The 14425-nt window shown below is 43.4% G+C and overlaps 1 protein-coding gene across 17 annotated transcripts in view; it reads left to right on the top strand.

Moving 5' to 3' along the window:
- The window catches only part of dock7 (dedicator of cytokinesis 7), a 79059-nt gene extending 64660 nt beyond the window's left edge, over nt 1–14399 (top strand). For 13 of the 17 annotated variants that reach the window (XM_063200603.1, XM_063200587.1, XM_063200599.1 and 10 more), the window contains 11 exons: nt 1293–1485; nt 2090–2233; nt 2588–2719; nt 4468–4482; nt 8424–8549; nt 8630–8719; nt 9833–10069; nt 11320–11463; nt 11999–12105; nt 12460–12627; nt 13790–14399. In XM_063200603.1, coding sequence (XP_063056673.1) covers nt 1293–1485; nt 2090–2233; nt 2588–2719; nt 4468–4482; nt 8424–8549; nt 8630–8719; nt 9833–10069; nt 11320–11463; nt 11999–12105; nt 12460–12627; nt 13790–13832 — 1399 coding nt within the window. In that variant the 3' untranslated portion in view covers nt 13833–14399. Of the gene's footprint in view, nt 1–1292; nt 1486–2089; nt 2234–2587; nt 2720–4467; nt 4483–8414; nt 8550–8629; nt 8720–9832; nt 10070–11319; nt 11464–11998; nt 12106–12459; nt 12628–13789 lie in introns of all 17 variants that reach the window. The other 4 variants (XM_063200604.1, XM_063200602.1, XM_063200598.1 and 1 more) reach the window with 1 other exon arrangement.
- The last annotated feature ends 26 nt before the right edge of the window (nt 14400–14425 follow it).

Raw genomic sequence — 14425 nt, 5'->3', positions numbered from 1 at the left:
TATTCTACCTACTACCCCAACTGCACCAGATTCTAGCGAGCAAGTTGGACGCTTCATCATCATAATCATGAGCTCAATTACGACCTAGAGACTTTTAACAGGCTACTAGAGAGGGCAAATTTTGTGCAACTAAGCAGTTTTCCAAGGCAACAGACATTCTAGTGAACGGTGCATTCTACAAAATGACGTTGAGCCATGTAATAACTTCACCCTTAAAGTGATACTGTCCCATTTTTTGAAATAATCTTATTTTACACCTCCCCTTGAGTTAAATAATAACGTTTTACCGTTCTCCTGTACTTCCAACCGTTTTCTAGTTATGGCCGTGCACATTTTACCTCCAAGCTAAAAGTCAACATTGAGTCCTATGAGACCAGTTAGCCGCGAGCAGTTTGCGCTGCCATAGCCAGAGAACGGTTGAAAGTACAGGAGAACGGTAAAACCCTATTACTAAACTCAAGGGGACGTGTAAAATAAGCTTTTAAAAAAAATAAAAATGGGACACTATCACTCTTAAGCAAGCAATATGAACTTTTCTGCACACAGTCTGCTCGCTTCTTTGTTTAGTGGTTTTTGAATTCACCTATGTCTCTTTTTCTCTGTACCAAAGATATTTAATGTCAAAACAAAGCCTTCTATCTTTCTCTGCTGACTTCCATTTATTTAGCATAAAGACTCTTGAGAGAACATCACAAATATGCTGCTTGCCAGTTGCATGGTCTCGTATCACCACATTGCCCTATTCTTATGTTAAAAAGGTGGGGTTGCAGGTTAACCATTTCAAGAATATGTACTATTACTACATCAAGTTGGGGGTTCCGCAGGCTCATAGGAGTCTATGTAGAACCTTAGAATCCTGGAGGAGTTCCCCCAACGTGATGTCATACCTGCAACCCCACCTTTATTTCTTTTGTCTTATTGGTATGCATGTGTCTGTGTACATTGTGACTGGTGCTCTACCACACGCACAAATAACATAAAATTTGGATGGGAATGCTTTCATGCACGCATATTCTACAGCAAGCAAATCTCCGGCGTAAGAGAAAAGTGGTGATTTGTGATGGGTGAGCTGGCTTCAGGAGCTGCAAAACGGTATGAATATCTGATAGCTGATTGGCTTAGACTTAGTTAATTGTATAGATATAAGATTACTGAAGTCACTAGTATTAAACACACAAGCAGAACCAGGTAATTGGGAAAATGTGGAACTGGATTATACCTACTGAATCCAGGTGTATGGGTAACAATCTTTGTCTGTACTGAATGCTAGTCCTTTTTTCCCTCCTGACCAGAATTGCCAAGGGTTACCAGACGTCTCCGGATCTTCGTCTGACATGGCTGCAGAACATGGCGGGCAAACACTCGGAGCGCAACAACCACGCGGAGGCAGCCCAGTGTCTTGTCCATAGCGCTGCCCTGGTGGCAGAGTACCTCAGCATGTTGGAGGATCGCAAATACCTGCCAGTGGGCTGTGTCACTTTCCAGGCGAGTATGCCAAAACTGCTTTTGATACTGGCTGCTGGCATAGCTTAAGAACTAAGTAAATGGTAGTTTCATTAAATGATGTGACGTTTCAGTACAAAAACACCAATTGAACCAGAATGCACGACTGACTCCGTGCCTTGTGTCCTATTGATGTGATCGAACGGACGTGACAAACTCTTTTTGTCAGAGTCAGATAGCATGGCGTCCAATTCTCGAACCCACCTCGGAAACTCCCATTGTCATTGTGACACAGCACTCCACAGTATGCAGTGCTCACTACACAAAACGAAATTCCATTAATGCCTCACCCATGCAAGGGGTCAGCCGCAAACGGCGCCCCAAGGGAGCAGGGCAGCGGGACGGTACCATGCTCAGGGTACCTCATTAGCGCACACCAGCACCAGCATCAGAAGAAATAATCTTTACTATATTGCCCCCCATCCCCTTCCAGGTTCATTCTTGGGGGAAAATAATAATAAAAGAGCGAATAAAAGAATGACTTCTTGAAAGGCCCGGATACGACAAATGCCTGAGGCAAACTCGCTGAAACTGCACAGTGTACATCAGCCATAAGAGCTCTTTGTGTCTGCTTCGCTTATCACAGAACATTTCCTCAAACGTGTTGGAGGAGTCGGCCGTGTCTGATGACGTGGTGTCCCCTGATGAGGAGGGCATCTGCTCGGGGAAGTACTTCACTGAGGCCGGCCTGGTGGGGCTCCTTGAACAGGCTGCTGCCTCCTTCTCCATGGTAAGTAGTGGCAGTGTGTGTGTGTGTCTGACGTACAACCAGGCTCAAGTGATCCCAGGGGCTTTTTGAGGTACACAAGGATTCTAGGGGTATGCAATGGTTTCCAGGCTTTCCAACAATGCCCCACACAGGATTTTGTGCCAATTTGGATGTATGTATGTATATGTTAAGATCCAAATGGAAGAGGGTTTTTTTATTATTATTATTATTTATTTACAGGGGGTCTTGTCCTGAGCGACTTGAGGCTGATTCCCTGTATTGAATACGTTCTTGTTTGACCCTCAAGAAGGTTTTGTCAAAACGTGTGTTCTATCTATGCAATACTTACAAAAACTTCCTTACTTTTGCTTCTAGGCTGGGATGTATGAGGCTGTGAATGAGGTATATAAGGTTCTTATACCCATCCACGAAGCCAACAGAGATGCCAAGAAATTAGCGACCATTCATGGTAAACTCCAGGAAGCCTTTAGCAAAATAGTCCATCAGGTAAGTCAGTGTTCTGAGCCAGTATGCTTCCTCAGTGCAACAGTATCATATTTTTTATCTGCCTTCACAACATAGTTCTCTTTTTTGATTGGCTGACCATTAATTCTGTGGAACCGGTCAGGCGTCAAGCGTTTGACTAAGTTAAACGTGCATAGAATCTTCGTTTGGAATGCTGACGGCGTGTCGGGGACAACGCTGTAGAAACCATGCAAATCATCTACGGAAAATTAAATAATCACATTGTCGGCACTCCAAACAAAGATTCTAGACGCCTCTAAGTTAGATGCCCGCGTAGCGACGCGTCTATCTAAAGCCGGGCATACACTGTGCGATATTTTCACTCGTGGGTCTTGAGCTTTTGCTCACACTGCACGATGGAATTTCACTGTTTAAAAGTTCACGACTCACGACTCACGTCCTCACACTACACGAGCCGACAGTCGGATCCGAGCGAAATGCTTTCACCGTACGACGTGACAGGTATGTTTCCCCGGTCTGCAGAGGAGGGAACATGCGCACCTGAGGTGGAGATGAGGTTGCGCTCAACAGCGAATCGCACGGCCCTATTAATTTGTGCATGTGAAGTGTCGTAGCACTGCTTTAACTGTGCGATTTACGCACGAGCCACGACCAGAATTTCAAACCATTTTGATTTTCTTGCGACCCTGCGATTGCACGATCGTCAGGCGAAATCGCTTGTCGTTACCCCATGTACACTGCACGATGCGAGACTCACGATTGACCTGCAATTGAGCAAGAAATCGGCCCGACTCTCAAAAAGTCGTGCGAGTGCCAAATCGGGGCAAAATCGGGGCAAAAGTCGCACAGTGTAAGCCCAGCTTTACTCACATGATTCTGGTGCGGTTGGCATGGTTCCTACAATGTTACAGACGGTAACAGATTATTTAAGTACCCGACCCTAACGGCAGATAAGCGGGATAACGACCTTCGAGGTCGACCGGTTCCACAACGTTAATAGCTGCGCACGTCGCCGGAGTTCGGAGCCGCCGCCTCGCCATTAACTTCATGGAACCAGTCACCTCGTCAGTCCTTATCCCTTACATAACCTTCAAGACGCCACAGAAGGATTTCTTTCTCTCTCCTTTCTTTTTCTCTCCTTCTTTCCCCCCTGACACTCGGCTAGGCATACAAGTGTACAGTATGCATGCAAACGAACCCACACACTGACACACACACACACACACACACACACACACACACACACACACACACACACACACACACACACACACACACACACACACACACACACACACACAAACACACACACACACACGGACATGATATGACCTGTTCACTTCTCTGTACACATCACCCCTAACACACATGCATCCTCTCCATGTAACAACTCCCCTAGCTAGAAGTGACTGCAGAGTGCTCTTTGCATGCCTGCTGGCTATCTCATCAGGTCTCCAGGCCCTGGGAGGGAGGGAAGCAGACGCCTTGCTCACCCTTTGGATGTTTAGTAGCTGTGGGCTCTGCGTTTGTATGGGGAAAAGTTAGCCTGGAATCTGTCGGTCTGTCTTCAGAAGGGAGAGACGATTTGAAAACAAGCCCTCAGTTTGCCAGTGTGGGTGTTTTTTGTGTTTTGTACGGGGCTAGTGTTTGTTGTTGCTTGCTTCCCCCACTTTAAGGTGGTGCAGTGGTGTGTGTTTTTTTTTTTCTTCTTCCTCTGAAGGTTGTGTTGTTGACCCTTTTTGTCACTTGTCATTCTCTCCGTCACACAGAGCACGGGCTGGGAGGTAGGTGTGGTCCCCTCCCCACGACTCTCCTGCTTGGCCCACATGTGCAAGCCATGGGCACTTTCTCTGTGGCTCTCTGCTGCTCTCAATCCAGTTCATTAACCCATATGCGGACGGACGGCACCCGTCACCTTTATTTATTTGTTTATTTTTCCCTTTGCTTTTTTGTTACTTTTCCGGCCGTCCATCTGTCATTCCGTCCATGTCTATCCATCTTTGTCTCCGAAAGGGGCGAGGGGTGGTTAAGTGCTGTTGATGGCGTGCGGGCAGCACCACTCTCCCCCTCCTCCTCCTCCTCCTCCTTCTCTCCCTCCTTCTTTCCCTCTTCACTTTTCTCTCTTTGTCTCACGCTCGTCCTCCTAAAGAAACGTTCCATGTCTTTAACATTGCTGGTATTGACGAGGCCATGCATGGGATTATCCCGGTGTGACACTTTGGTCATGGGGAATGCGTCACCACCATCCTGTCTTCTTGCTCTCTCTCTCTTCATCACTCCTCAGTGGTCCCTCCATCATACACTCCTTTATAATTACCATGTATAACTCCTTTTATGATCACCATCCATCTATACATCAGTCCCCCCCCCCCCATGATCCGACACAGGGATCGATTTAAGTCAGACACACAATGCTGTAAAGCAGGTCTGCCACTCCCCTATGACTTGCAATACAAGACATTTAACATGCGCACACAGCAACAACACCAAGAGACAAAGCTGACAACCCCAAATGAAAATAACCTTAACCTTTATCAGAATTATTGGATTTGGGTACAACAGGCTCATCATAATTATTTAATATTCTTTCTTTTACTTAATTTACTTTGGACATTGGTTTGGGAGACTAAATCGACCCCTGAGTTTTCATATGCTTGTGTGTGTGTCCAGCTATTAATTTTTTAAATTTCTGATCTAGTGTTTTGCTCGTGGTTTATTGCATGAAGAGGGCACAGTAACATGCCCCCACCCCAGCACTCCTTATCACCCCTTGAATGAAGCCTGCTGAATTATATTTTTTGGGGGGGTCGTTCGTTATTCCCTATTACTTTCCAACCCAACCCTCCCCTACACCACTTGCCTGTATCCCATCCGTCACTTGCATGTGTGTGCGTGTGTGTATGTGTGTGCAGTACAGTATATAGGATTTGCTTGTTTTTAATTTCTCTCTGGGCTTTTTGTATTTGGATTTGTAATTGGATATAGTACTGTATGTGATTGTGAGTGGGAGTGAGGGTGAGAGTGAGTGAGTAAGTGTGAGTGTGCAATTCTGGCCCTGATTAAATTGTGTTCTTTTTTTCTTCTCCTGATTTCCCTGGTTGCTGATCCCCCCCTCCTCCCACTTTAATTATTATGTGTTGTGGTAAGTTCCTAATTTGGGCTTCTGTTTTTTGGTCAGGGTTTTGATTGGGCACCCGACTGCAATAAACCAGTTCAGAGCTGAGCCAAACTAACTGCAAAACTAACCTTTCGGACTTGAATGTCTGAATGATTGTTTATTTGAATGCTTGATTTGGGGGTGCGTGCTCTGGGCCAGGTTTGCCTCAGTTCTGAACAAATCTGTTTTTTTTGTTGTTGTTTTGTTTATTTGGCTTTTTTGGGGGGTCACACTTCACAAAACTCCTCTGTCCTCCACTGTAATCATCCTGTCTCCATATCACCATCACACAGAGCACTGTACACACAGATCTCACTCTTGTTTTCCAAAGCTATCGTCTGGCAGGTTGTGCCCCCCTCTACTCGGGATTAGTAAGGTAGCTGCTGTGTCACTGGTTGTGGTTTATTTCATCTACAGATAGCCGCTAACCTGGTTAGAGGCATTTGTTTAGGTCTGTGGAGAAATCCACAAGTTTTCCCCTGCTGTCTGACAGCACAGGGCATTATTTTGGGTTGTACCGTAGTCGCTGAAGTAGCCCAGTCTGTCTTGATTCTGCTGTGATCGACTGAGAGCATCAGAGGCTGAAGTGCAGACATCCTTCCTCAAACAGCATTTTTTGGGGTTTGCCCCCATCCAGTATGCTGATTGCAAATGAGAGAATAACTAACTAAATTATGTTTTTGTTAAATATTACTGAACATAATAATTTAAATCATTGATGACTTCATACCTTGCATCACAAGGCCAGAGGCCGAAGGAAAAGACAGGAGGAACTAGAATGGCTCGCAGACAAAGAAAGCTAAGCTTTAAAGGTTACAACTAGCTCTGGGTTAGCCAAAGTTTTTGTTTACCACTTGAGTGCCTTTGTAGTATAACGGAGGAGCGTTGGTAGCTGTCAACTAGAGCGCACAGTGTTTTGAGGAGATACGAGATCTCTTCACCTCTGCTCTACATTGCTGCCTTTCTTGTCTTCTTATGCGTTTTACCCACAAGATTAGTGGTGCATTACTGGAATTCTATACATGTAATTGGAGATACATTACAGATGCATTACAGATCAAGTTAGCTTGTTAGTTATGCGGGACCTCTTTACCACCTTAAGCTGCAGTATGTCTGATCACAGCATGGCATCGTCAGATGGATAGAGTTTGTACATAAAATAGCAAAACGGCTAAATTTGCTGTCAGCAAGTTTATGATTCCCTCCCCTGACCTGCATTAGATTAGATTTGATTAGATAAATCTGTCTGTTAAACATGAAACAGAAAAATTGTCTTTGTCAATGGAGATGTCCGGCTTTGGAGGTCGTAATGGCAAAGTTGTTCGAATGAGCTCATTTACATATTGAGTGTTTGTGAAGAAAAAATAATGGCCAGTTAGCCTATGATTAGTATACCACGGTGGGAGGGAGTGCTGCCATTTCTGTAAATCGACTACAGTCTTTGGAGAGCGCTAGAGAATCCCACCACACCCCCTGTTTCATTTGCTACTTTCAGAATCCTGTCACAATCAATGAAATATTACTAAAAGCAGCGTGCTGACTTCAGCTACAGTGGTGTGGAGTGGAAGAGGGGTTAGAAGGAGAGAAAAGGCGAACCGAGAGGGAGACGCCACAATGCATACATCCCCATCTGGAGGAGGCCCAGTGTGGCAGACAGTGTGGAGTTGCAGGTATGACATCACGTTGGGGGAACTCCCCCAGGATTCTAAGGTTCTACATAGACTCCTATGAGCCTGCGGAACCCCCAGCGTGATGTCATAATGGTACATTTTCTTAAAATGGTTAACCTGCAACCCCACCTTTAAGGCCACTGTCATTCACCTGGAGCTCATGAACTCTGTACTTGTGGAGGAGTAGGGGGACGTTTGTTTAAGGGAGGTTACGGCTTTTGTCCTTAATGCATCAGTGGAAAAGGCATCCTGTTTGTAATCTATTCTCGGGACATCACAATTATTACGTATATTTTGTGTGTTGTAGTCATGGCCTTTGCTTTGCTTATGCTTTGACCATATTATACACATGATGATGTACAGTATTGGTGGTCTATGGTCTGTGGATGGAGGGGGGGGGGGTAGATTATGATAACGGTATGTGTAAACGCACATAATTGGCCTGAAAGTTTTGAAAATATTACTTTTCAACTTCTTAATTAATTCGAACACAGTGTTTAAAATAACAAATGCAGTCATTTATGTCCTCGCACCATTGGCAATATGGCTTTTAAGAGCCTTATATTAGCAATTAGTTTAGGTTTGAAAAATCTCTCCCAACAAAAAGCAACTTCATCAGTGACCCTGCCAAGGATGGCCTGTGTACATACTTACTTTTTATTTTTTAGGCAGATTCTCATCAATGTTGGCATTAGGTTTTGCAATTGGCTAATTTTGCAAACCTGGCTGAGATTTTGCATCATCGCTGTCATGGTCTCCACATCACACTTATTCTTATGTTTCCGTCTTCAGGAATGTTTCTTTATATGTGAGCCACACGTTTTCATCTATTGGACTGTATGTATTACTACTGCTAAGAGTTGTTGCTGATTGTATGTATCTTTTGTAGGATGGAAAGAGGATGTTTGGGACTTATTTTAGAGTTGGCTTTTATGGCTCCAAGTTTGGAGACTTGGATGAGCAAGAGTTTGTGTACAAAGAGCCAGCCATCACCAAACTGGCAGAGATCTCCCATAGACTCGAGGTAAATCATTATATATTATAAATGAATTTGTCACGCTGTCTGTATCTCTCTGAGAAAATAAATGTTGTCTCATTCTTCAGGGTTTCTATGGGGAGAGATTTGGAGAGGACCAGGTGGAGGTCATCAAAGACTCCAACCCAGTGGACAAGTGCAAACTGGACCCAAACAAAGTAAGCACACGGGGGTGCCATGGCCATGGGGACGCCGGTTCGATTTCAGCTCGCCGTCCGAGATAATTTTCCACTCATTTCTTGTCTTTCTCACCATCCTGTCTAAATAATGACAGTATCAAAAATATCAAGAAAAATAAAATAACATATTATATGGCTTTCTAAAGGCAATGGCTGATGTTCTGGCAGGACATCCTGCATCAGTGAAGTATTCTACATATAGACGAACATAACTTTAACCCCTAGGCTAAGGGTACTACTGCGTTATGGCTTGGGAGGACAGCCGTGCAGTGTAGCATAAAATGGCAAGACACCAGCTTTGATTAAGGGCCATCCTGACCCTGACACAAACCTCAATTTTGAGTTGCAGGGTAATTTGCTCACTATAGCATCAAATGACTGAAGGGAGCTTATCCGCAAGATCTCCAATCCCATATGGATATAGTGTATTCTTGTTCTTTTTGACTACACATTTGAAAGTGAAGTGAAAGTGAAAGCCCAACTGGGAAACTCTCATTGTCATTGTAACACAGCACTCCATAGCAGACAAGCGCACACCGCACACAACAACATTGCATTTATGCCTCACCCGTGCAAGGGGGCAACCCCCAACGGGGCCCCAAGGGAGCAGTGTGGCTGTTGTGGGACTGTACCGTGCTCAGGGCTACCTCAGTCATGGAGGAGGATGGGGGAGAGCACTAGTTAATTACTCCCCCCACCAACCTGGCAGGAACCTGGGCTACAAGTCTGACACGTTGACCGCTTACCCATGACTGCCCCGGCGCTTACCCAAGACTATACTGTACTGGTGTTTGTGTGTGTTTTTTTGTTTTGTTTTTAATACCGCCCCTCTTTGAAGCAAGTGTGAATTACTATCGTGTCTGTTTAGCAAAATGTTAACCTTCCCATTGTTGTTTTCTCCATCAGAAAAATGAGAAAAGGTCGCACCATGCATAGGTTTCTTTATAACATGTAATACATGTAATAAAGAAACCAATGCATGGTGCGACCTTTTCTCATTTTTCAGTTTTACAATATTTTGGTCAGCACCGTTAAAAGAAGAGAAAAACTGTTGGGTGACGCCTGCTCCAACCTTTATGTTTTCTCCATCAGGCCTTTGTCCAGATCACCTACGTAGAGCCCTACTTTGACACGTACGAGATGAAGGACCGCATCACCTACTTTGACAAGAACTACAACCTGCGGCGCTTTGTCTACTGCACGCCCTTCACGCTGGATGGACGGGCACACGGCGACCTGCACGAGCAGTACAAGCGCAAGACCATCCTTACCACCTCCCACGCCTTCCCCTACATCAAGACCCGCATCAACATCATCCATAAGGAAGAGGTATGCACTATGCATGGCATGCACTCCACTATGGCCACTGGCTCTCAGTGGGGGTCTCTATATTTAGCTATAGTAAACCAAATAATTTTGCATGATGTTATTGCCCTCATGACACCAAAAATATCATGTGCGCCACGCGGCTGACAAATTGTCAAACTGTCAAAAACATAGACGCCCTGTCCAGATTTTATTATTATTATTATTATTATTATTATCTGAGAACCCTACGGGCACCATGCAGTACAGAAACAGGATGCAGTGTTTGAGAAACCCCTTTCACGGGCACTAAACCTAAAGATGTCTAAAGTCGGACATTGACAGAAGTCACCATTTATTCAAGGGTTTTTTCCCCCTTGGAGAAATATTGCTTGGTCTCAAACATGAGTCTCCTGCTTTCACTGGAGTAATGGGTAAGGATAGACCGATATATACCGGTATATTGGTATCGCTATCGGGCCGATATTTGCATTTTTTAAGTGTATCGGTATCGGCCGATATGTGTGTGGTTTTGGCCGATACGCAATATTTATTATTTTATGTCATTCAGGTTTTTTTTTTTTTAAAGCACCAAGACACTTTATTTTTTTATTACTTGATTGTTAGAGTGGATGTTTAACTGTTACAAGTTCTACCTCAATTTGATAATGTTAAAGGTTTAACTTGAGACCTGGAATATTTGTCATTTTTTTAAAAAATTGTTTAACCCTTATCGGCCCCAAATATCGGGTATCGGAAATCGGGTATCGGCCAAGGGTGATGGGAAAAAAATCGGTATCGCATCGGCCATTAAAAAACCTGTATCGGTCGACCCCTAGTAATGGGTCCGTGAAGGGGGCAGACAATGACTTGAACTGCTTAACTTTGCGTTTTCCCCTAACCTGCTAGACTATGCTATTATTTTCTACGCTGACTTGTGAAATATCTTTCAAGACTTCAATTGGGGCGGGAAGAAGAAGAAAAATTGGATGACCATTTTGCATTCATCGACTTCATCTCAGTTGTTAGATTCTAACACTCATCTTCCCCAACATGTCTGTTTTGAAAGGTCATTGGTTTAGCTCATAAATATGGCCAAGGAGGATGTTTACTGTGGTCCAGTGCGGGTTGATTGTACGTTAGTGTTTGATGAGTGATATTTACGCCATCACTGCTCACAGCCATTTAGGAGACCGCAATCAATCCCACTTTGAAGTGTCAAAGTCAAAGTTATCCAAGTTGCTATATTTAGAATTTTTGTTTTGGTGTCCTAGATTATCTCCATGCCCATAGAGGTGGCCATCGAAGATATGCAGAAGAAGACTCAGGAGCTGGCTTTCGCCACCCACCAAGACCCAGCAGATGCCAAGATGTTGCAGATGGTGCTCCAAGGATCTGTGGGCACCACAGTCAATCAGGTGCTCAGGTTTTTTTTTTTTCCCCCAACAGCGCTTACATGGACTCAAATTTTATTTGTTTGTGTCAACTTGTGTGCAACTGGGTCAAAGACGTCCAACATGAAATTGTCCTTCAATGTAACGCATACTTTTGGTTACTGTAAATGCAAAAAAAAAAGAGATTTTTGAAATTATTTCCTTGGCTTGGCTTTCATGCATTCACTTTAAAAAAAATTGAAAATCATGTTTTTCACAGTTACAGTAAGCAAAAGTATCCGTTAGCACTGAATGACAATTTCATGTTAGACGTCTTTGACCCAACTGTGCATTCCTATCAGGTCAAATTAGGGTATGATGATTTGAGGGTACACTTAATTTTAACTTGATGTTAATATTTGATAATTGTTTCAATCAATCAGAAATTATTTTCCCTCCTCATTCATATTCTGAGGCATGTCCAAATAACCCCATACCTTCAGCCAATGCAACATTTTGAGCATAAATGTACAGGTGTAACCCCCCAGTGAATATGTGTCTTCTCCTGTTTGCATTGTAGGGACCACTGGAGGTTGCCCAGGTGTTCCTGTCTGAGATCCCAAGTGACCCGAAGCTTTTCAGGCACCACAATAAGCTTCGCCTCTGTTTCAAAGATTTCACTAAAAGGTACATTGACCCTTTGGCACATTTACCTCTTTTATTATTTTATGCAACGCTAAGTAGTTTTTAAGTGAAGAGAAAATCCGAAGTGCTCAGGGAATTGTTCAGAAAAAATCTTGAAGGTGCTCTTTGGTGTTGGGGAAAGAACAATATCTTGTCAAAAAAGGGAGTCCAAGGCACTCTTTTTGTGGAAAAATATTAAAAAGCCTTTATTGAAACATGGCTAATAAGTTTAAAAACATGGGAGCAGAGACCCGCGCGTTTCGGCGCAAGCCTTCTTCAGGGTTTAGTTTAATTGAAAAAATATGTCATGCTTTCCCCCCCCCCCCCCTCCTTCGCTCTCAACTGACTCTGTCTCAGATGTGAGGATGCCCTCCGCAAAAACAAGAGCCTGATTGGTCCCGACCAGAAGGAGTACCAGCGGGAGCTGGAGAGGAACTACCACCGGCTGAAGGAGGCGCTGCAGCCCCTCATCAACAGGAAAATCCCTCAGCTTTACAAGCCTGTGCTGCAGGTCAACTCCCACAGGTCAGTATAGGCAGGACTGGAGCAGCCCTATCCTCTTCGTTACACACACGCCTTCATACTGGTCCATCCTGAATTATGTTCCACATGTTTCTGCATTTCTACTGCTTCAGCCATAATTTGTAAAGGTAGAGAATACAATTTTATGAAGAATTTATTCTGCCCACTTCATAAATGTAATATTTTAATTCAAATTTATCACCACCGTCAATTTGTAGGTATTCATTATGGCTTGGAAATGTATACTTTTCATGCATGAATAGGTGCATCTTCTCTGTGTCAACCGTTTTGAATTTCCAGTCATGTTTTGCATGGTGGACTGCAATGCAATTGTACTTTTGTCAGAACAGTTAATATTACTTTAATAGTTGGTCAATCAAGGATCAAATTTGTGAATGACCAGCATAAATGTAGCATATGCACTACTAAAATTACATTTGGGAGGGACCTTTAACACGGTCACATCAGTGCTGAAATCGAAACACATCCTTGTTGGATGCATTAGTTCTGTGAATTAAAAGACTGTGACATTCTGGGGGGGCGCTGTGGCGCAGCGCGCTAGCCCCCCCACGTTTGGGCTTGCATGCCCACGGGGACCCCGGTTCGGGGTCACTTCCCGATCCCGCCCCGTCTCTCTGTCCCACTCGCTTTCTGTCACCATCTCAGGCTGTCTTATCAAATAAAGGCATAAAAGCCCCTAAAATATATATATTTTTAAAAAGACTGTTTTCTACATTCCCTTTTTTTGAAAGGGAAAACTGTACTACAATTACTACTGCTTTTGTATGCCATACTCCTGAACGTCACTTACAAACAGCCTAATTCTTAAGGATCTTGTTTTCCATTCTCACACGCTGTCCTCCGCAATAACCAAGAGGTCATCTCTTGCACATACGGCCTCTGCCACAGTGCAGACTGTTATAGGGAACACTAATAACTATATTAGATCACACTGGTTGCTTTCTTCTCTGGCAAGCTGCTCTTCACCCGCTTTTTCACTGGCTTAACCCTGTCTGGCAAACCCATTTCACCCTTTCCTTTGCTCCTTTGACCATGCAGCAAAAGGACCACCTGATAAGGTAGTGAACCAGCTGGAATATCAGTAATAGTCCTGAGTACTATAAGGGAAGACTCCAGGCTAAGGTCATTTTTGTTTTTGTTTCAGGGATTCCTTCAGTCGGATGAGCCTACGCAAACTTGACATGTGAACGTGGGAAAATGGACGGCTTGTGCACATGAAGAAAAAAAAAAGAAAAACAAAAAAAATGATAATTTATTTGTTTGTAAATATCAAAAGGCCCTTGAGAAAATTCAGTGTTCTACCTAGTAAGGTTTGGGGGGTAGATTAGGGGAAGCAAGTCAGATAAGTGGAAGCAAGTATTAAGCATTGGTACGTCATTCCAATACCTTATTCGTTTACAAAACGATCTGTTACGAACTGAAGATGGATTTTTGCTGCGTACGTTATGTCAATCCGGATTTTATTTCCTGTGTGCACTTTTTATTTTTGAACTGTTATGATGCATTTTTTTTAGGCATTGTACAACTCGAAAGTTTACTATTTAATCCAAAATGACAAAACAAGCAAAAAAGGTACCACTATTTATCATGATGGTTCATCTTTTTTTTTTTTTTAGTTACTGCTGGTACTACATTTGTTTAAAAAAGTGAAAAGAAAAAAAAGAAACTCTGGTACTGTTCCAGACATCCATGGATTGTTTTATGTAGCTTTTCTTTACTTTACATATTTTACTAAATAAATTTTAATGTCTATACTTGTCATTTCTGTTAATAAAACACA

This window comes from Engraulis encrasicolus, chromosome 6, assembly GCF_034702125.1.
Source record: "Engraulis encrasicolus isolate BLACKSEA-1 chromosome 6, IST_EnEncr_1.0, whole genome shotgun sequence".
In the NCBI taxonomy this organism is placed as follows: Eukaryota; Metazoa; Chordata; class Actinopteri; order Clupeiformes; family Engraulidae; genus Engraulis; species Engraulis encrasicolus.
The sequence above is the reverse complement of the archived record's forward strand: the minus strand, read 5'-3'. Positions and strand labels throughout refer to the sequence as shown.